The sequence below is a fragment of the Meles meles genome, chromosome 15 (genome assembly GCF_922984935.1).
Source record: "Meles meles chromosome 15, mMelMel3.1 paternal haplotype, whole genome shotgun sequence".
NCBI classification, from domain to species: domain Eukaryota; kingdom Metazoa; phylum Chordata; class Mammalia; order Carnivora; family Mustelidae; genus Meles; species Meles meles.
In genome coordinates this window covers 6,906,558-6,929,655 of record NC_060080.1, presented here as the reverse complement: position 1 = coordinate 6,929,655, position 23,098 = coordinate 6,906,558, and the positions used below count along the sequence as shown (strand labels likewise).

At 47.3% G+C, this 23,098-nt stretch overlaps 1 protein-coding gene across 1 annotated transcript in view; it reads right to left on the bottom strand.

The window, feature by feature from the left end:
* Positions 1-23,098, bottom strand: part of GRHL1 (grainyhead like transcription factor 1) — a 52,440-nt gene that overhangs the window by 4,722 nt on the left and 24,620 nt on the right. Inside the window, exons 9-14 of the mRNA XM_045979448.1 lie at positions 13,584-13,742; positions 6,718-6,805; positions 5,343-5,482; positions 3,666-3,703; positions 1,326-1,417; positions 913-998 (exon numbers count right to left, since the gene is read on the bottom strand). Of these exons, the coding sequence (XP_045835404.1) occupies positions 913-998; positions 1,326-1,417; positions 3,666-3,703; positions 5,343-5,482; positions 6,718-6,805; positions 13,584-13,742 (603 nt within the window). The remainder of the gene's footprint in view (positions 1-912; positions 999-1,325; positions 1,418-3,665; positions 3,704-5,342; positions 5,483-6,717; positions 6,806-13,583; positions 13,743-23,098) is intronic.

The following is a 23,098-nucleotide window of genomic DNA, read 5'->3' as shown; positions in this document are numbered from 1 at the left end:
TTAATATCAGGACACAGTGTTGACTCCTTGAATTGTATCCCAGGGCAAAGCTAAAATGGCCTCCTCCTCACGCCAGCTCTTGCTGACATCCCAGCAGGGCTGGTGGGGTCAGTTTGCTCAGTGCTGAGGTCTTAGTGGGAAGGATTATGGTTATCAGTGGCTACATGTCTAAATTTTCTCAAATAGGCTTTGGCTAAGAACTTGATATAAACTTGGTCATTCCCCAGGATCAGGAGTTTCAAAGGCAGACCCAGGAGCCATTGTTTTTATGCATGAAGTTTTTAAAGATTTCTATTTGGTTAAAAATAATTTTTGTGAGCTTCTAAATGGTTTGTTAAATGGCAGTCTTCCTCTAACCAAGTATATTAAAACTATTTCAGGGGTGCCCGCGGGGTCAGTCGGTTAAGCATCCAACTCTTGGTTTCGGCTCAGGTCATGATCTCAGGGTCCTGGAATCGAGACCCATGTCAGGCTCCACACTCAGTGTGGAGTCTGCTTGAGATTCTCTCTCTACCTCTTCCCCTCCTGCTTGTGCTGGTTTTCTCTCTCTAAAATAAATAGATAAAATCTTAAAAAAAAAAACAACCCAACCCTTCCACCACCACCAAAAAAAAACCTCTATCTCATAGATCAGCACGAAAGCCATCAGTTCGGTTGACAAGACGTTACTCAGAAGTTACTTCTACCAACTAGTATGCTGGGTGCGGTGGCGTGAGGCGCAGTGGGGAAGGTCCTGCGGACGAATGAGGGCCTCACGAGACAGGATGAAACCTGGACTGTGCCACAGGCACAAGCCTCAGAGATTTCCGTAATAACAAGGAATGTGGGCGGTCTGATAAAATGTGTTTCAGTGGGATTCTACTTCAGTATGTTTAACTTTCACAGGAGGGTTTCCAAGTTCCTACTACTTACAGCCTCCATCAAGCCTTTCAAAGATGGAGTCTTCAGCATCAGGGCATCAAAGACTTCCTCTGACTCCTTGCGTACGTAGAGCAGCACTAATCCCCAGCCAGGAATAAGGAGGGGGAAAGAAAAAGGACACAGTTATTCGTATGAGCAAAATGAGAGAACAGATTCTAGACACCGGTTAAACTAAAAAGAGACATCCACATCAAGAACAGTGAACATGAACCAATGTCAAATCCATCTGGAGGAATACAGCTTCCGGCTTCTTTTAACTCTTGGGTAAGTCCAAGCTCCGAGCTGAGAGATGGTCTGATTCAAGAAAGTCAAGCTAGACAAGGTTGGCCTGAGCACTTCGTGCTTTTGGCAGATGCAGAATCCCCTTCTCTCTGGCAGTCCCCCAGGACTGCAAGCCGGCGCACCTCTCTTTGGTTCCTCCAGCCGAGTCAGCTTAGCAGCAGGGGCGATCGCAAAGTCCTCCTCCGACCCATACGGGGCCCTTTTCAAGTTAGAGCTGCAGGCAGTCCAAAAGATGGGATTAGTGACCTCAACTTCTATCACTTGTGGAAACAAAAAAGAGTTTTAGGGCATAGCACTGAAGTTCAGATTTAAAATGACCTTCGTTCTTTATCTGGCCCAGCTCCCTTAGTTTGTGGAGGAAAATCTGAGGCCCAAGGAAAGACACTGACTGAACCGGCTCGGGCTGTTCAAGGGCAGAGCTGGGACTATGCACTCCGGTCGGCTGCCGGACGCTCTGCACTGCTCGGACACCAGAGCAAAGCGCTTCTCGGCAACAGAGAGCTGCTCTTCAGGAAGCGTTTTATGGAGGGAGTAGGATTTGAGATAAAGACAAACACACGCACACACTCGCACACACACACATGCACGTATAACGGTGGCAACAAGGAGAGGACATGTCAACGAAGGGGGGAAGCACGAGCAGCAGAGCAGGCTGGCGAAGACAGAAGGCTCTGTAGGAAGCAGGTACTGACGGGCAGCCGGGACGCCAGCGGGAACACCTTGCTCATGGCCGTAAGGAAATTTTAGACCCAAGGTGCAGGCTTTACGAAATCTTTCAGTTTCGTGAAATGAGAATGCTGTGATCCAAGTGTGTGGTGGAGACTGGAGGGGACGCCAGGACTCAGAAGCAGAAGAACCTGCTAGCGGACTCTGGGGAGATCCCAGCAGAAAATTCAAGGGTTCGAATCCCGTAGTGTCCGTGCAAATAAAAAGAGGAAATAGACACCAGTGTGTCTGAAGGAATAAGTCCTGGGGCTCAAGTTCTACGTTGTGAGGGGGTGCAGTGTGGGCGAGCAAGAAAACTGCACAATAACTGAAAATGAAAATGAAGAAAGAAGGCTTGGTTTTGAGCAGAAGGATCACATCAAGAATAGGGGCTGGGCCTTCAGCTACTCAGTGTCTCTTGGTTTCCAGCAACTACTCAGTGTCTCTTGGTTTCCAGCAACTACTCAGTCTGTCTGAGTTTCCAGCACACACCCAGGCCTCCCGTGAAAGCACGTAAGGTCCGTCTGAGCGCACGAGGAGTCTGGGAGGAAACGGATGGCCTTCGGAGAGACCTTTCCCTACGTAACACGGGTCTGAAAGGGGAGCCCCAAAGAGGGGACCGGACATGGTTGAGTGCTGAGCAGGGGGTGTGCCGGTGCGGGCAGTCAGGGCCCGAGCGGGCCACGGAGGGCAACCACAGGTCGGGGCAGTGACGCCTCCACAGCAAGGAGCACACCCGGGGCCAGCTTCCTCCTTCGAAAGGGACCAGGGTTTCCAGGAGAAGAAGCTGACCCTCAGGCTGGGGAAGGGAAAGCCCCAGTGCCTGGAAGACGCTGGGCACGGGCGTGAGCACGGAGCACCCAGGGAGCCGGCGGTGGGGGAGCCCATCGACGGGGCTCAGCAGTAGCTGGAAGGCCCAACGGACCTTCTAGCACAATTTGATCAAACTAAATGACAGAAATGATTTGCAACTTGTTGAACAGAGCCGGAAACTAGGAGTCCATACTGATATTAAAAAAGGAAGAAATTAAAAGTCTGATGAGGAATGAAATTTTCACTAAGCGACAAGGCGCCTCCCCACTACAGACTTACTACAGAAGGAGGACGGGTGCCCTCGCGGCGGCGAAGCCTGGCAGACACCACCTTGATCATGTGATCAAAGTGAACCACACTATGGTGGGGGGGACCGAAACCATGCTACCTGACAGGACACACAGGGAACGCAGCATTATGTCTACGACGTTCCTGCCAAGAGGCATAATTACCTGAGTCTAATCATGACAGAACAACAGAGACCCAAACTAGAGGACGTTCTACAAAGCAACTGGCTTGTAATCTTCAGAAGCACTAGGTCGGGGGAATAGCTCAGTGGTCGAGCATTTGACTGCACAAGTATTAGGTCAGGAAAGTCAAGGAGACACTGAGACTGTTCAAGACTGAAGGAGATTAAAGACACAACTACACACACAGTCTGAGTCCGCACCGGGTCTTCCTCTGCACAAAGGACATTATCGGAACAACTGACAAAACCTGGACGGAGCGTCTTGTTATTACCCTGGCTCCGTTATGTGGGAGACTGTCCCCAGCTGTAGGAAATATACACAAAGTGTTTAGGAATGACAGGTCACGGAGTCTGCAGCTGACTCTCCAATGGCTCAGGAAAAAATGAGGTCTTTGCACTGTACTTGCAATTTTTATGTAAGTTTGAGATTGTTTAAGAATAAAAAGAATTTATTAAAACAAAACATAAACCTTACCCTTCACCCTCCAGTTCTTCTGGGGCAATGGGAAGGACCTAAGACCAAAAAAAAAAAAAAAAAAAAGATTATTTTCTAGCATATGCTCAAAATATTTCACACCATAAGTAACTTATTTCTAAAATGAAAATAATTTTGAATTTAGTCTAGTCCAAAATTCCTTAGCCTTATTTGTCAATAACCAGATTCTTCTGGGCATGAACTCCTCTAAAGCAGGGGACGGCCAGCTAGGGCCCACGAGCCAAGTGGGGCCCAATGCCTGTTCATAGACATTTACTGGCACACGGACATGCTCACTCCCAGGCTTCTGGCACCTTAGCGGCAGAGTTGAAGGGTCACAACAGACACCGTGTGGCTCCAGAAGCCTACAGTATCTGCTCTCGGAGCCTTTACAGGAAAAGTCTGTCAACTCCTGCTTGCCCCGAAGTTTCTCATTAGAAACTGGATGATACATGGTTGGGGCATCTGGGTGGCTCTTGACATCGGCTCAGATCATGATCTCTGAGGTACGTCTGGGCACATGGAAAGTTCGAGAGGCAGTGGAGAATGGCCTTCAGAAAAAAGGCTCCCTAGGCAACCTAGGTCGGAAAGTGGAGCACCAAGGAGGAGACCGGACCCTCAATATGGCCGAGCGCCGAGTAGCGGGTGAGCCGGCGTGGGCAGTCAGGGATGGAGCCTACGCGGGGCTCCACGCTCACCGATGAGCCTGCTTGAGATTCGCGCTCCCTCTGCCCTCCCCCCATGACGCACTCTCTCAAATAAATAAACCTTAAAGAAAAAAAGAGAGAGAGAAAGGTACATTGGCAATACCCTCCCAATCTCCAAGACTTGAAAACTCATCGACCCGTATAAATCTGTGCACGAAGTGCATGGGAGACCACCTTCTTCATATTGTTCCGAGCTCTGCAGAGAAAGCCGGCCCCCGCTGTCCCAGCTGTTCTGTCTACTAAGCTTCTGGCTCGAAGCAGGGCTTGGCCAGTTGTGAACTTTTATATTAATTGACAAGATATGGCTGTCTATGTGCCAACTATGATTCAGTAACTGAAACAATGAGGAGAGCCTTCGGATGCTCTTTTGTTTTTTCTTTTTAAATCTTTTTTTAAAAAAATATTTTATTTATTTATCTATCAGAGAGAGAGAGAGAGAGAGTGTGCGTACACAAGCAGGGAGAGAAGCAGGCAGAGGCGAAGAGAGAAGCAGGCTCCCTGCCGAGCAAGGAGCCTGACGCGGGACTCGATCCCAGGACCGTGGGATCATGACCTGAGCCGAAGGCAGCGGCTTATCCGACTGAGCCACTCAGGCGCCTCTCGGATGTTCTTTTAGCCATGAGGGCTACCTACCCTAAGTCTTCCTGTGGCTGTTCCCTCCTGCCCAGAACCATGTAAGTTAAATGCACAAGATCATAGATTCGGCCTTCACACTGTTACTATTCTAACAATTTTAAAATAAACTAAGACACAAACACACACAGACGAATAAAGTGAAGTTCACAGGTTTGGTACTTCATTTCTGTCAACAAGGCTTCCATCCACCTTATTGTAAGGACATTGTATCACCCAACAGAATATTCCAGAAGGCTGGCCCATAACACTGGTCAAACCTCTCTAAACTGGCTTCTGTTGACCAGGAATGCCAAAGACCTTCTCTCACAGCCGCCCCGGGATCCTGGTTACCTACGTGAGTGCCCCGCTGAAGGTTGGCAAAGTGCACGTCGGGAATGAAGAGGACAGGCTGGGTGTCCAGATCAACGAAGGGCTTGAAAACTGTGATATCCATCCGTTTGTGAGAGGGAAGCAGTGGCACTTTAACATCGGAAACTGGGGAAAAAAAAAAAAAAAGACGACCCCTGAGTCCACCACTTCGGTACCCGGACTGGACGCAGGCCACAGAGCATTCCCCTCAAGTGTAAGGGCCTTACACAGCAGCGCTCTAGAAGGCACAGCTCAGGTTGCCTGAGCCAAGAGGAAAATCACAGCCCACGTGAAGAAATACGTTGCTTACATTTATACTAAAACCAACTGAACATTTTAGCAATTTAACATTTAAACATACACAGGAAATCCGGAACAGAGGCAAAGCATGTTTACTTTTTGTCTCAAAGGTAAGACTTGTGACCCTACAAACACAATTCAGAAGTCGTTTCACCTGAGCTGCCCTGCCTCAGTGGTTCACATTCTGACAGCAACGCACAATTCACCTTGCGAACGTAACTTTGTAGCTCCAACTCCCCCTCCCAACTTACCCTCGGAGTGGCTCAGCGTGAGGGTCACGGACTAGGTTTTTTATTTATTAAGGTACGGACTCCCTCTTCCCCTGCCCTGCAGCCCTCGGAGGTAAGCTCTCCCTCGGGTGAGCTGGGACCCTGCCCTTCGATGGCGGCCCGGGAGCCCACCGCGCGGTGCCGCAGGGCACACGTCTGCCGAGCAAGGCCCCGTTCGGAGCCCGATGCTCGCGGCCCATGCACCAGGCACGAAATGCTCCTGCCACAGAGCAGCACCCCACCCCCCCGGCCCGCCCCAGAGTAGACAGATACGGGATTTTGTGAATATGAATACTGGTCACATTAAAAAAAAAAATCAATCAAATAAATAAATAACGAAAGAAAGAAAGCTTTCCGGGTGAAATGTCCAAACAGGAGCCCTACAGATTCTGAAACGTTAGAAAACCACGCATTTACATTTGGAAGTAAGACCTCCTGAATTCGCAAGAGCATTATTACGATTCTTACAAGTCTAGACAAGCCCCGGTGTTATCTATCAGCAGCTGTCCAGACAGAAGGTGTGTTATTTTTCAGGGCCACAATCAGTAACCCGAACTAAAGCTAAAATATGTGAACTCCGGAAAAACTCAAGGATCCTTTTCTGTCCTTCCCCCTAGAAAAGGACTGAGCTCAGCCATTCATCGGATCGTGACACCAGGAAAGAGTCGCGCTACCCCCGCGCGGCAGTGAGTGGTCACTACTGTGCCTTGTGCTTGATCCAGTAAAGACAGATTCAGTCCCTGTGCTGAATGGAAAAGATCGGAAACACGGCGCGGAAACATTTCTACTTACAGGCGTTCAACTGGGAGCTGGGGTCAGTACACTTGCCTTTTCTTTTGCTTTGTTTTCGTTCTTCGTCCCTGATTTTCCTTTCAGCGCCCTACAGGTCAAGAGAAGAAAAGGCATGATTCTGTTTAATTGATCCTCTTTAAAATATTTAATTCTGGGTGCCTGGGTGGCTCAGTGGGTTAAAGCCTCTGCCTTCTGCTCAGGTCATGATCCCAGAGTCCTGGGATCGAGCCCCGTAGCGGGCTCTCTGCTTAGCGGGAAGCCTGCTTCCTTCTCTCTCTCTCTGCCTGCCTCTCTGCCTAGTTGTGATCTCTGTCTGTCAAATAAATAAATAAAATCTTTAAAAAAATATTTAATTCTTTTCTGAGGAATGGGAAAAAATATCTCCTTTCTGGAGATAAACTCCATTAATTATTATATTTATAGAGTTTACCACAGTAGTTTTCTCTAAAAAGTCTATTTTTCCCCCATTTTTTTTTTTTAAGAGAAGGAGGAAAAGGAGCAGAGGGAGTGGGGGAGAGAGAATAAGAAGCAGGCTCCATGCCCAGGGTATAGCCAGACACAACCCTGAGATCATGACCTGAGCCCAAATCAGGAGTCCAGCGCTCAGTTGATTAAGCCACCCAGGTGCCCCTAGAAGGCCCGTTCTTTAAACTGTTTAACTATGTGAAAGCATGGGGAAATACCATTTACTTAAAAAACAAATACGGCACAATTCCCCTCAACAATGGATGCGGCCAGGCTAAATGAAAAGCTGAAGATATCTGCTCATGCACTACGCGGCCTTCAAAAACCCGAGTGACTACTGCCGTTGTCTGGTAGACAAGCTGGCCCCGCTGGGACTTTGCTTTCCCAGGTGGGCAATGTTATCATTGGAAGTGGGATTCTCTCCAAGGACTTGGCATCAAGCAAGTGGCAGATGCGACCAACTATAACTCCCAAAGCGAAGATTTAAGTAGAAAACCTAAATAATCACATAAAAGAGAAAAAGTGTACTCCCGGTCCCATAGAGAGGACACGCACACAATATACACCAACTGTACAGAGAATGGCAGCGTCCTAGTATTTATAAAACATGACCTAAAATTAAGCAAGTATCATAAAAACCGAACTATGAGTTAATCATTTTGTTTCACCTGTTAGCATTTACTTCTGGGTGGTACAGTTTTCTTCACAGTCACCCAGTGAAATCTCGACAAGAAGCTTATTTTTCTGCAAATAAACTCCCTGGTAGCAAAGACAGGCAATGAAAATCATCCCACAGGCCCTGGCACTATTATGTAATGAAACCACATTTTACCAAACAGAATTCAAACCACCTTCTGCCCCTTCTAGCAGGTGTTAAGACACTCGCCTACCGGTAAACACACAATAAAAATCGCCATGCAATGCTGAAACAAATCCCACCTCCCTGACACAGAAAAACAGGTCAATATCCCCGACCTCCCGCCTGTTACCAGAGAGTTGGTCTGTGTCTCTCTCAGTTCTTTCCAAGAGTCTAACAACAGCTTCACTCTGATGATAAATTACACTCCCCAAAAGGTAGTTTTAAAAAATAAGACATTTCCCTCTGTGTTTATTGGCTCCATCTATAAAGAATAAGGGACTTGTGCTTCCACTTGAGATGGGACTATGACAGACAGACTTACCCCCACCCTGAAACAACCTAAACAACAAAAAAGAGAGAGATGCACGAAACAAGGATTGTGAAGGCCAGGGCCACCAGGCAACAAAGACCAGGGATCCGTGAGAGAAAGGAAACAAGCAGGATGAGCCCTCCAGGGGCTGACTGCCTCCCCAGTCCCCAGGCTGTGGCACAGGGAGGGACGTCCAGAGGTCTGCTCCATCCAGGTTCCCTGGGTCAAGGGAGAGAGTTGAAAATCCAGAGAGAGATCGAGGAAGCACAACAAAGCAGCAATGGGGAGTTACATGAGGAAGAACCCCAGAAGTCTCCAGAGGGTCCCCTCAGGTAGTCAGTCTAGTACTGAGAGAGAACAGGTGTAAGGAAGGTACCCAAAGTTGGGGGGAAAGCCCTCAGACAAAACCAGAGAATAGTGTCTGAAACTCACACAGGGAAAACAGTGCCTCTTCCCACCAGTGAGACCGGAGAAACTGAAAATGCACAGGGTGGTTGGTAGAACAGTCAGGAAAGCCTGAGCTCAGTTGCGGAGAATAAGCAGCTGATTCTGAGCCGCTCCAGACTCACCTATCAAAACTGGAAAAGCAAGACCTGAAGGGATCAAAATGTTTCCAAGTAACTCCAGCAGCTCTCAGGACCAAGCTCATGAGGATTCCGAGGATGGCAAAGCCACCCAGTGTCAGACAGTGTGAGACCCACAGGGCCAGTAGCCCGTGAGACGCCGGGCGGGTAAAGCAGCAGGAGTCCACAGCTTGGGAGGAGGCTGTCAGAGCACTGACACCAGCCCAGAAACCACACAGGATTCAGGCGCGGACATCAGCGTGGCTGTTGTAACTACATTCCACATGTTCAAAAGTTAGCGAAAAACACACATATTGAGACCAGAAAGATGTAAAACAGATCCAAATTGATCTCCCAGAGACAAAAATGTCCGAGATGGAAAATACACTGCATGGGATTAACGGCAGTGTAGACGGGCAAAGGAAATACTGAAGAACTTTAGACATTAACAACAGAAAGTATCCAAACTGAAACACGGAGAGAAAAGGCAATCCTAGACACTGGTCAGCACCGGGGAGCTGTGGGACTGTAAGCTCGTGCGTGTACGTGTGCAACAGGATTCCCAGAGGAGGACGAGAGGGTGTGTTTCAAGAAACAATGGCTGGGGGCGCCTGGGTGGCTCAGTGGGTTAAGCCGCTGCCTTCGGCTCAGGTCATGATCTCAGGGTCCTGGGATCGAGTCCCGCATCGGGCTCTCTGCTCGGCAGGGAGCCTGCTTCCCTCTCTCTCTCTCTGCCTGCCTCTCTATCTACTTGTGATCTCTCTGTCAAATAAATAAATAAAATATTAAAAAAAAAAAAAAAGAAAGAAACAATGGCTGAAAAATGTTCCAGTAGGATGAAAACTATAAACCCACAGATCCAAGCAGCTCAACAAACTCTAAGTACAAGAAATAAAACGAGAAACATCAAATTGCTCAAAATCAGTAAAAAGAGAAAATCTAAAGAGAGGGAAAAATAGATACATTAAATAGATACATTAGGTACAAAGATAATGATGGCAGACATTTCATTAGACATGGAAGTGTGGGGCGCCTGGCTGGCTCAGCCAACTCTTGATTTCGGCTCGGGTCATGATCTCAGGGTCATGAGATCGAGCCCCACAGCAGGCGCCACGCTCGGTGGGGAATCTGCTTGAGATTCTCTCTCTCCCTCCCTCTGCCCCTTCCCCCACTCGTGCACTCTTTCTATAAACAAACAAACAAATAAAATCTCACCCCAAAAAATGTAAGGCTGACCACAGCAGAGCCATGTCTTTCAAGCATTGAAGGAAAAAGCGTCAGCCAGAATTTCATACCCGGCAAAAAGATTTTTCAAAATCAGAGATGAAATCCTTTTCAGACATACAGAAGCTAAAAGCATTCGTCAGTAGTAGACTCTGCAGGAAATGTTAAGTCCTGTGACATTACAGAGAGCCACTGAAACTCGTGCTTCACTCTCCATCTCCACAACTAAAGAGGCTGATCTTGGGCCATCACAGCAGGCGGTGACTGAAGAAGTTAATCTATCTGTTCCCGATTACAGCCACAGTATTACTCTGCTGAAGAAAACAATCTATGGGAAATGAAGGTCAATGACATGTTTCTAAGGATGAACCCCAAATACACACACACACACACACACGCACACACACACACAAGCTCGTAGAAAGAGAAGCTGCCAAACTTCCACTGGTTAGAGATCCAATTCCTGTTCTCGTTTTCTCTGAAAACATGTTAAATTGCTGCTGCTTCTGCCATAGGAGAAAGTTCCATTTACCAAACCCGTTGAGCAATTCATAATAACGTACTAAAAAAAAACCTTCTTAGGAGAGAAAAACCATGTAAATGCCTCTGAAGGATACCAAGAGATGTCTTATTTCTGGTTTCCAACTGTGGATGTGGACCAGATTGATAAGATGTAAGAGTTTTAAGAACCAGCAGAGAAAAACGAATGGACAGGCACCAAACAACAGGCGAGTCCTAGCTCAGGAAGGAGAGCATCAAGGAGGGAGGTGGGACAGTCCGCAGAGAGGGCAGCACCAGACAGACCAGAAGAGCAGAAGCAATCCCAACTGTACGGGACGAGAGAAGCTAAAACAAGATGCACGAGAATCAGGAGCGGGTGTGAGGTCACAGAGCAGTTTCATGTGGCTGAAAGATTCAAGGACTTTGACAGTTAATAACACACAGCGATACGTACTATTTTCTTCCCATACCGGGTTTGGTATCAACCCCTAACAGCTCTGAGATTAAAACCTTAGGACGGAAACAGTGTGTACGCTCACCCCCACGCCCCCTAGGCACCTCTCGACTGGACAGCGCTCACACCACCGCTGTGTGCCGTCAGGGCGCCACGGGGAAAGCTGACCAACAGTTTCATCCCCGAACAGATCTCTGCTTCCGCAAAAGGGCAGAAGAGGTCAGCGATATTTTCAGGGGCCTTACAAAGAAAGCCCAGCCTACGAAGGCTGAGGCTGTGTGGGCACCTAGACAGGCCGCACAAAGCACGGGAAGGTGCGGATGCCTAGTTTCTAACCACGACTTTGCGTGGCCTCCTCTCACCGCGGGTCAGAGCTTACACACACGCAAGGAGAAGACAGTGACTGGCCTGCACAGTGGACACGCGATGCCGGACCGCGGCTAACATGCTGCTCTCACACGTGATCGAGACGAACAGGTGAGGAGGCAAGCAGCATCCCCGAACATGAGATCGTGGGTCGCCCCAGACCACATTCAGTTTTGCAACTCCGAAGAGAAGGCTTTCTGCTTCAGAATGTACATTAGCGCACACACAAGAAAAAGAAGTGGTTTCTCAATTCTGTACAACCACTGATTAATAAAATAACTTTAGACAATCATGAAACTTTCCCTGTGTTTCATTTTCTAAATCAGCTACCAATACGGAAGCTTCCCTCAAAAAAATCTTAATATTAAAAAGAATTTCATTTAAGATTGTGACTCATTACTGTTCCTTCTCTGCAAAACTGTTTGTACAGCTTTTGCCATCTGATGCCAAAAACTCAAGTTCATGCTAACACGTGCTGACGTCATTCGACACAGCTAAGATTCCGAGTGGGTCCACGCACCAGGATCAGCGCGCAGACGGTTACGGCCCCAGGAGATACACATCAGAAACACAGTAAGCACTGGGCTAACAATTAGAATGATCTTACGTCTACTGAATCAAGTAATAAAAAATTGGGGCTTATAGTTTTTATGACTTTGGACACCTCTCTAGGTTTTCTTCTGGCTAATAAGAGGAATGTGGTGTGAAGCAGAGAACTCCGGCTCAGGACCCGAAATGCCTGCTGTACGCCTGATGTGACCTGGCATTTGTAAAACGCAGAGGATGTGGGAAGTCACAGCCGCTGGGAGATGTCTGTACCCAAATCCTCAAAACCGGGGACGGCGTGAGCTAACACAGCAAAGGAGACCTAATGTTGCTAATCAGCCGGCAGTCCGATAGGACAAGTGTCCGAGATCATGTGTGTGAGCCCAGGATAAGGGAAGGGTCCCTATCAGCCAAAGAGCCAGACGAGGACACGAGGCACCAGCAGCGCTGTCCGAGGGATGTGATGTGAGGCTCCCGGCTTGGCAGGTGGAAGAGGCCATCAGCCAAAGAATGTCAGTGCCTCGAGGAGGCAGAAAAGTAGACAAACAGATTCTCCCCTAGAGACGCCAGAAAGAGATGCGGCCTTCTAACAGCTGGGTTTTAGCCCAGCGAGACCTCAGACTTCTGACCTATAGAACCATGAAGTAATAAAAGGGTGTTGTTTGAGCCACTTAGTTTATGGTAATTTGTTAATAGCAACAATAGAAAAATAATACAGCCTAGCACGTGACCAGGCACGTGGTACTCAATACATGTTACTGAATTTGGGTGTTTGAGAAAGTTCTCTGAACTCAGGCTGCTCCAACGAGGCTCCATGCTGTGTTCTGGCCCCAGTATAAAAATCAGGACAGCAGACCTCTGACAGCAAATACACTTCCAGTTTTCTAGTACCTTCTAAAAATCTTAGTAACAGAGAGGGTTGTTGCTGCTGCTGTTGTCGAACAGGACAAAAAGAAGAGACTGGCAAAAAATATGGTCCAGTATTTCCCGAGTGGGGAAAGTCAAAGTCGCCTTCAGTCTTAGGTCAGTGGAGCAATCGCTTCTCCAGGGCCGCTGCCGAGTTCCTGAGGAGAACACGTCTCCAGCCTTCAAGACACAGGGGGCTTACCCGCTCTCTCCGGAGGGAGAGTTCTAAAGGAGAACGCAGTACCTGGCCAAACTGACCGTTTCCTCCCCAGGTAAAAGAAATGCTGTCGAACTCATTAGGCTTATGCTTTCTGCTCTTGCCAACTGCCGCCCTAGAGAAGACTCCGAGTCTCACCTTCTGCTTGGCGAGCTGGCTGACGACTCGTCAAAGGGCCAGAGGGAAGTAAGCTGGTTAAAGGACAGCCCTTTGCGGCCATCCGCACGGAGCCCTCGGACCCAAGGCCCCAGAGCTCCAAAGCTGCAGTCACTGCCTGCAAGTCCCAGGCAGTTGAGGGGACGCCGAGGACTGAGCACAGTGCGCGCTCTCATGTCACTATTAATACACTTACACCAAACTGAAATGGTGCAAAGACCCTGGTCACTCTCTGTGAGGAAGAGTATGGCTCTCACATGCTTTACTCTCACTGTCCCTCCCCAATCTGACAGTCTTACCTTGTCACAGAAGACCTTGATCTGGCAGTACGCCCGGTGCACAGGCTTGTTGCTGCGGTTGTTGTAACTGTAGGTGTCAATTTGAATATTAAGAGGCAACCCCTTCACACCTTTCTGAGAAGAGAAATCTGTGCTTAAGCAGTTCACAGAGATGAAAACCTGCAAAGGGAAAAGAAGGTATGATAAGCAATAGGCACCAACAGTCGACCTTAGTATAGCTCGTAAAAATACCAATGTTACCGAAATTCCTCAGATATGTTCTAAATGAGAACTCAGTTTCTCACTTAAAAGAAACTTTTTTTTTTTTTTAATAAAGGGCTTATTTTAAAACTACTTCTGGACATAGGAATGGCAGACTTTATTTGAAGGGAAAAAAAACAGACAGCAGCTTTGAACCACACTGTCCATCTTCCCTTCCGAAATATTTACTTAGCATCAGACTATGGAAGAGTCTACTCGTCTTCCTTGATTCATTTTCACCAATGTTACCAACAGCACAGAGATCTAGAGATGTTTTCCAGCTTAGTACAAACTCTGGGACTCCGCCCGCATTTCTGTCCATACCACCTCTTAGGATAACAGTAGTACCTGATGCACGTCCCAATGTTCCGGAATTTATGACATCGGTGAGTCACGTTATGAAAGTGGCATTGGAGATTGTTATGAGAAACCCAAGGGCATCTTAGTACAGCAAAAAGCATGTTTCATTTCCCCCTTTTGTGCGATTATGGAGTTTAACCTCCCTACACAAGGTCACAATGCACGGAGATCCCTTTCAACCATTTAGTTTCAGAATTTATTTCTGATGTGTGAGCACCACACAGTGGACAGTATTGGAATTACAGTTTTAAATATCTGTGCCTTTCAGAGACCCAAGACCCTTATGCTCCATTCCTTCCAGTCCAGGGGCCAACGGCACATTAGCTCCAACAACCAAGGGCACATCTACTACAAGTAGTGTGGGGTACTGCTGGCTGAACCAAGACCCAGACAGGGAGACGTTTAAGCCAGAAAATCTGGGGCGAGGGAGCCTCTAAGGCTGTAAAGAGAAGGGAGTGCACAGGGTAAGGAGAAAGAAAACTGTAACCATAATGACAAAGAATGTTCTCTTTAGAAGGTTTGCAAATCCTGAAACACAGGGGTTTTATTCTTGCTCTCATCTATCCACTATTTCCAAGAAGGAAAAGACCAAAACACCCTACAATGACGGAGAACTTGTCCATTTAACATCCTGTCCCTCCATTAGCTCTCCACTCCGGCCGGTCTACTCCCGGCCCCTAGAACACACCTCCATGCTCACCCCCGCCTCACGTCTTTGTCCTTGTCCTTCCTCTTCCTCCTGCGTCCCTCCTGTCCCAGTCGAAGTCACCTCCAGAGCTCCCCTCCGCCCTCCACATCTGCAGAGCGCCAGCTCTAGCGCCAGCTCCAGAGGTCCCCCTTCCCCCTGACTTGTGTTGTGGAGGTCACAGCAGTGGGCCCCGGAGGGGCGTACAGGGCACCTGTACAGGGCACCTGCTTTATACACAGGATCTCATTTCACAACCTTGAGAGACTGTGTTAATCTTTTTACAGGAGAAGACCAGAGATTTTTTTTAAAAACTGTCCCCAAGGCAGAAAAAAGCAAAGGGCTAGGGGCACCTGGGTGGCTCAGTCGTTAAGCGTCTGCGTTCGGCTCAGGTCATGATCCCAGAGTCCTGGGATTGAGCCTCGCATCAGGCTCCCTGCTCGCAGGAAGCCTGCTTTCCCCACTCCCCGTGCTTCTGTTCCCTTTCTCGCTGTCTCTCTCTGTCAAATAAATAAATAAAATCTTAAAAAAAAAAAGAAAAAAAAAAAAAAGAAAGCAAGCAAAGGGCTAGAATTATATCCAGAATTACCCCCCACCCCTTTATACCTATACTGCGACCTGTCTTTCCCAAATCAGCTTTTTACGCTGATCGCTTTGCTCTGCTGCTGGGAAGGGTTTGCCGTCTGACATGCGTTATGCTTTCTTTCCATGGCTAAACCACAAATACTTCGAGGCCAGGCCCATATTCTCCGTGTGACAGCTTTCTCAACACTTACTTTTAGCTCCCTGTCGGGTCTCAGGTTGCCTTTTCTAGCCCATTATTTTTCTTTCCTGTTAACCCATTTTCAACCAATAAACAAAATGCTTTTGTTTTTAAAAATACCTCAATCTAGATATATAGGAAAAAGTGGTTATGTATGAATTTCAAATCCAGTAAAGAAACTCTGTGCTTTGACTTTATATCTTTTCCTACACTACTGACCCTGGAACAATGTGGGGGTTGGGGTACCAACTGCTGGTCCCCCACCAAGAGTCAAAAATCCACGTATAACTTTCAACTCTCCTAGAACTTAACTACTAACAGCCTACCGTTCACCAGAAGCCTTCCCAATAACACAATCAATTAACACGTATTTTGTATGTTAAATACATTAGATACTATAATCTTACAATACTTTTTTCTTAACTTTTTTGGTTATCTCTAGGCTATGCGGGTTCATCTGTGAGTTTTTTCAAATTGTTGCAAATCTCAAAAAAATTCTCCAATACATTTATTGGAAAAAAGTGACGTATAAGGGGGCCTCAGCGGTTCAGGCCCACGTCGTTTGCCAGTCAACGGAAGGCCGTTAGAAACACTTCATATACAACTTACAAATCTGAGTTAAGGAGATGGAACAGACAAAAGACAAAAAAAAAGACAAACAGAAAGACAGCAGTCCACGTGAACAACTGAGCACATCAAGTAACCAAATCACCATATTTTCCAGTTTACAACCAAGTGGGAAATCTAAAATTTTCTCTATCATTCTAGGCTCCATGGCTCAATTTAGGACTCAAAACCAGCCGCCTGGGAAAAGTACACTTAACCCTCAACAATTCCAGGAAGTCCCCGACCCAAAGTGATATTCCATTTACAAGAGGATTTCATGGTAATCCAACCTAAAGCCCAACCTCCCCTTGCTTCCCAGCGTCAAGTTTCTATTCAAAGCAGAAATAAGCAGGAAGCAAACCCCAGGATCAGTGTAAAAGTGGAGTCTTCAGAGAGACGTTCCCCTGTTGCTCAGGATGACTTGCAATCCCTTTCTTACACACATTCTTTTAAAATCGATTCTTTCCAAACCTGACATTGTTTCTACATGCAACAAAGCAAGCGTACAGCATCCCTAACCCAATATTAAAAGCGCACCACCTTGTCTAGATAAACGCACACACCCACTCTGAGCAAGAGGTAAGAGCACCAGGCCCGGGACGCGCGGTACCAGGCGGAGAGCGGCCGCAGACCTCTGGGAAGGAAGCGAGGGTGGCGCCCACGAAGCCTCGGGACAGTCATGGGTACGCGCTGCTGCCAGTGAAGGGGACACACCTGCTACGTTTAAGCCTCAACCACAGACTAGCAAGAGACAAGATGCCTTAGGTGTCAACAGGAAAGGCTCTGGCCTGCAAATGGAAACGTGGGAGCTCCGGCCCCCTCGCTACTGAGTGCTGTGAGCGCGGCCGGGGTCCTCGCCTGTCCGACGCAGCTGTGAGTCCAACGATGTCTAGGTCACTTCTTCCTCCCGAGTCCTAGGATTATATTTATACCGAACGATTACGAATCCTTTATCCCCAACTCTGTATTTACTAGTGACAATAATTTTGTGTCATACATTTATCAATTTTTTTTTTTTTTTACAAATCATATTATCTTACAAGAACCACGTAAGGGTGCCATTTCGAGTAATTACATGAACTACTCGTCTAGAATTAAGGACCTCGTAAAGCAGAGCCTCACACGGCACGGCGCCGGGAGCCCCAGCGCTGCCAGGGCTCTCGGGGGCTTCGCAGCCTGACCCGGTCACGATCACCGGGAGGACGTGGCCCTTACCGGAGACAGTAAAGCCCGGTCTAGAGGTTCTGCTCTCACTGGCCGGGGCTGGGGGGGGGGTCAGACGCAAGGCCATTTGTAGGTGCTCCGCAGGGGATCCGGTGACCAGTGAGGAGAAAAGCCACTGCTGTCGGGTGGTAACGTTTCTCCACACTTAACTTTGATCCGCCAAAGGTCTCCTTTGGCTCCCGGAGTTCGAGATGATTAAAACAAGCCCCAACATGTGGTTTCCTTCCTTCAAGAAGTTCAGAGAGTCTCTGTGCATGTATAGGTACGCCATCAAGTTTGCTCACTCGAAAAAATTTTAAGCTCTACCGAACCATCATATTCATTAAAATTGTGTAAGCCCTATCGAACAATCATGCCCATCCCAGCAGCGGAAAGATAAAGGTCAGAGCACCCGCAGAGCCTCACCACTCAGCAAGCTCACGCGCACCCTCAAGAACTCACAGTTCGTAAGAAGAGTGACCAGAAAAAAAGCCTATTAAAAATCTATCAAACGATGCTTCTGTTTCTTCCTCCCAGAACATGCGGTTTTCGCACGGGTTGACGTGGCTGGTGAACCGTGTGCTCGGGTGACCCTCGGTGTCCCTGAGGGGCAGAGCCCTGGAGACCGACGGAACACTCGGTCAGCCCTGTTTCTCAGGCCTGGCGCGCAGCACACGCTTAACACGTGCGCTGTTCGCCAAAGCAGGAAGATGCAGAGGGAGCGTGCGAGAATGCGGCTGAGAGGAAGCACGCCCCAGACGTGTGTGACAGCTGCCACACATTTCTCTCAACCAGGAGACGGCGGACTATTTCCGTAAAAGGATCCAACGGTGTTTCAGCCTTCGTGGATGACACGCAACAGCTAAACGCCACAGTAACAGAATAGAGACAGCCGCGGACAGTCCACGGGCCAGTGGATGTGCTGATATTTCCGTGAAACTTGACTTACACTGACAGGTGCTGGCCGGCCAGGGTTTGCAGAGAGCTGCGGTTTGCTGAGCCCTGATCTGAACAACCCCTTCTCTAAGTGCTCGAACAATAACTTACCCTTACATCGTCACAGTGTAGTTAAGAGCGAGGAAGTATTACTTCCCTTTTGGTAATTCAACATTTCCACTTTCCACATAAGTGACTTCCCAAGAAGCACCTCTCGCTAAAGTGTCATTCACGCGTGGAACCATATTCTCTATCAACAACCCACACTCGCAGAGGGGACTAGAGTAGGTCTTAAAGGAGAAGCTGTTTCCAGGAATCTTATTTAGGAAGGTGACCATCTTTCATTAGCAGCACCCAAAACGGGTGAGAGGACAAGAGTAGAAGCACGAGGCAGGTCCTCCTCTAGGTCCTGGGGCCCCGAGAAGACGGGCACCGTCTGTTCCTCGCAGCGTTAACACTTGGGATCGGTTCTACCTCATGGACAACCGCCCACAGCGGCGGAACGACAGGCCACGTCACCTAAATCTGGATAAAACAAAAGTTTGGGCCACAGTCACTGCGCAGAGAAAAATACTTTCTACAACACTGTCACAGAAAAACAACACTATCCCCTCCAAGGAGAGGAAAGAGGTAAAAAGTAAGATGACAGTGACGTTCCACTCCTTCACAGAATACACACGGGGGTAACCTCTTCTCCACGTTCATGCTTCCTTGCCACCGATTTTGAGGAAAAGTTTGCTTTTATTCGAGCAAATGAAACATAAATCTTACTCAAGATGAGCATCTAATGTTCCCAACCGAAATCACTAGAAGAGAAAAAAAACAAACCACAAAAATAAACTGCTAAACAGGTCGAAGATGCTCTACAAGATTCCTGCTCGAATGTCCAGCCCAGTTTTCTAACAACTCGTAGTTCCTCATTCTTGGCTGAGAATTCACACACTTAAAACTTCTCAAAAGACTTGATTTTGTTTTCAGACCTCAGCTGAAAATGTGAGGAAAACAACAAAATAAAGATTTATATTATCAAAGGATTAACTTGTATGGATTTTTTTTATTCTAAATGCCATTTACAAGCGCAGAACCAACAAGAAATCAGATCTTGAACTAATTTATGATGATTTTTCCAGGAAGCATTCCAGGAGCCACACACCATTGTTCGCACAGCTGGCGGCTGTCTGTACGGTCACTCCTCAAAGGAGAAAAGGGGAGGGGGAGAAAGACACCAGGAAACACGAGGCTCAAAACACCGGCTGGCCTCAGAGTCTCATTTTCCCAGCCCGTGAAGTGAAAGCAACCGAGAATGAATTTTACAGACCTCCCCAGCCCCCCAACTCACTTACTCTTTTTGGGCTGTAGCAACACAGCAAACCAAGGCACGATCCTGGTAAACCACGCTAACCATCCAGTCTAAAGACAGTGGTCAGACGTGTGAGCTTTAACAAGTGAACTTCATTTGTGGGTAGAAATTACAGAAATAATTTCTACTCGCCTAATTCACAGCAAGTGTTAACAAAGCACCTGAAATTTATCAGTCAAAAGTTACAAAAACTCTAAGTTGAGTCAGAAGCTGAGTAATGAAATTGACAGACTTAAGTACACTATACGAGGATATTTTTCATGAACAAAAAGACTGTTCCTGGGACGCCTGGGTGGCTCAGTGGGTTAAGCCTCTGCCTTCGGTTCAGGTCATAATCTCAGGGTCCTGGGATCGAGCCCACATCGGGCTCTCTGCTCGGCAGGGAGCCTGCTTCCTCCTCCCTCTCTCTCTCTGCCTGCTTCTCTGCCTACTTGTGATCTCTGTCTGTCAAATAAATACAATCTTTAAAAAAAAAAAAAAAAGACTGTTTCTGGGTGCCTGGGTGGTTCAGTCAGCTAAGCACCTGCCTTTGGCTAAGGTCATGATCCTGGAGTCCCAGGATCGAGCTCTGTCTTGGCTCCTTGCTCAGTAGGGAGTCTGCTTCTCCCTCAGCCCCTCACCCTGCTCATGCTCTCTCTCTTTCTCTCAAGTAAATAAAATCTTTTAAAAAGGGCTATTGCTTTAAAAAATTTTACCACAACAATGGAACTAGAGCGTATCATGCTTAGTGAAATAAGTCAACCGGAGAAAGACAACTATCATATGATCTCCCTGATATGAGGACATGGAGAAGCAACATGGGGGGTTAGGGGGATAGGAGAAGAATAAATGAAACAAGATGGGATTGGGAGGGAGACAAACCATAAATGACTCTTAATCTCACAAAACAAACTGGGGGTTGCTGGGGGGAGGTGGATTGGAAGAGGGGGGGGGGCTATGGACATTGGGGAGGGTATGTGCTATCGTGAGTGCTGTGAAGTGTGTAAACCTGGCGATTCACAGACCTGTACCCCTGGGGATAAAAATACATTATATGTTTATTAAAAAAAAAAAGAAAATTTGGAAGGGGAGGCGAACCATAAGAGACTATGAACTCTGGAAAACAACCTGAGGGTTTTGAAGGGTCAGGGGTGGGAGGTTGGGGGAACAGGTGGTGGGTAATGGGGAGGGCACGTTTTGCATGGAGCACTGGGTGTTGTGCAAAAACAATGAATACTGTTACGCTGAAAAAATAAATAAAATGGGAAAAAAAAATTTTTACCACAACAGTAAATACTTGGTCTATATTATTATTCATGTACAAGAACCTGACATCCAAATAATATAGTTTTAATTTTTTTCCCACTGAGATATCTAGGTAGAATTTTGCATATTTTTAACATTGATGCTATAATGATGAAAATAGTTTTCTTTTACTTTTATAATTTGATTTACTCAATGAATAGAATAAAAAATTTCAAAATATGAACCTTTAGAGTTGCTAAGAAAGCAGAAATAAGCAGGAATCGAATCCCAGGATCAGTATAACAGCTCAGTTTTAACAGCTCCAACAAAGTTTTCTTAAGAGATCCGATTTTTAAACTAAACCAGTATCAAAGTGTCAGGCTCATCAGAGTCCATGAGAGGTCCCGGAACTCACCCACACAGCACCACCCTGATGGCCGGGAAGATGAAAAGGCCAGAGAAACCACGAACACCTTCAGTGGTTCTCTTCCCTCAGAAGGAAGGAATCCAAACGATCCGGGCCGTCCGAATGTAGCTCTGAACTCCCATTCCAGTCTCACACATCCTTTACAGGAATTTTCACACTTCAGTGATCTTTATTTTCTCTGCCCCTCAATGCAAAAAGAACCTTTATTCCATGCTCTACCGGTATCACTCTTGTCGATGAAGACCCAGTAACAGTTGATGGAGCTGCCGTGAGGCGTGTTCCCTAAGGTCCCAAATAGAATTTCAGCCCCATTTTACTACTGAGCAGGTTGGAGCAAGCAGCTCCCCTCCCCTCCTCTGCGACCAGACTCTGAGCTTCAGGGTGGGGTAAAGAACCGCATCTCCCTATCCCCTCATCGCCTCAGTCACGAAAAGGGATCAACAAGCACCCTGAACGTGCCGCCTCGCCCCAACACTTTTTTTTTTTTTAATATTTTATTTATTTGACAGACAGAGATCACAAGTAGGCAGAGAGGCAGGCAGAGGGAGAGGGAGAAGCAGGCTCCCTGCTAAGTAGAGAGCCCGATGCGGGGCCCGATCCCAGGACCCTGAGATCATGACTGGAGCCGAAGGCAGAGGCTTAACCCACGGAGCCGCCCAGGCGCCCCGCCCCAACACTTCTGTCACTCCGTCACACGGTAATTCTAAGTGCTCGACGACTAAGACGGCAGAGATGGTTCCCCATTTTTCAAGTGTTTTCAAGGGATCGGCACATTTTTTTGTATTTCTTCCAATGCCTATTACAAAATGGTCCTGAATTACATGCTAGTAATGATGGAAAAATCATGGGGATGCAAAAGGCTATACAGTATCTCCAAATCTCGACTTTCAAATCCTTACAAAACTTTAAATACGCACAAGGGTGCCCCCCCAAAATAAAAACACTTGATAAAAAAAAAAAAGAGAGCTAATATCAATTCACACAAATTAACCTTTCTTTCTCCCAACCTCTAGCAAAGGGCCCTCTGAACAATAAAATGGCTACGAATCAGGTAATGAAATGAAATGACATTAGGCAATCACCAAATACAGTATCGCTACAAATCTTAATTCTTTTTTTTAAAAGATTTTATTTATTTATTTGGCAGAGAGAGACACGGTGAAAGAAGGAACACCAGCAGGTGGGGTGGGAGAGAGAGAGAAGCAGGCTTCCTGCTGAGGGGGGACCCTGATGTGGGGCTCAATTCCGGGACCCCAGGATCATGACTTGAGCTGAAGGCAGATGCTTAAAGACTAAGCCACCCAGGTGCCCCCAAATCTTAATCCTTTATTCTTACTAAAATTTTTTAGAGCTCCCCATCTATGGGGAGCGTTCAAGATGCTCCTCAGCGTTCAAGATGCTCTATGTGACACCAATCTACCTTTCCAGCCACGTTTCCTACTCCCTAGTTCAGTATTTCTCAAATGTGAATAATATATGTATCCTTTTTATTTATTTATTTTTTAAAGATTTTATTTATTTCAGAGAGAGAGTGAGTGAGAGAGTGAGCAAAAGAGCAAACAGGGGGAGGAGGAGGGGGAGAGGGAGAAGCAGACTCCCTGCTGAGGAGGGAGCCCGATGCGGGACCCTATCCCAGGACCCCAGGACCCCAGGACCATGACCTGAGCCGAAGGCAGATGCTTAACCGACTAAGCCACCTAGGCGCCCCTAC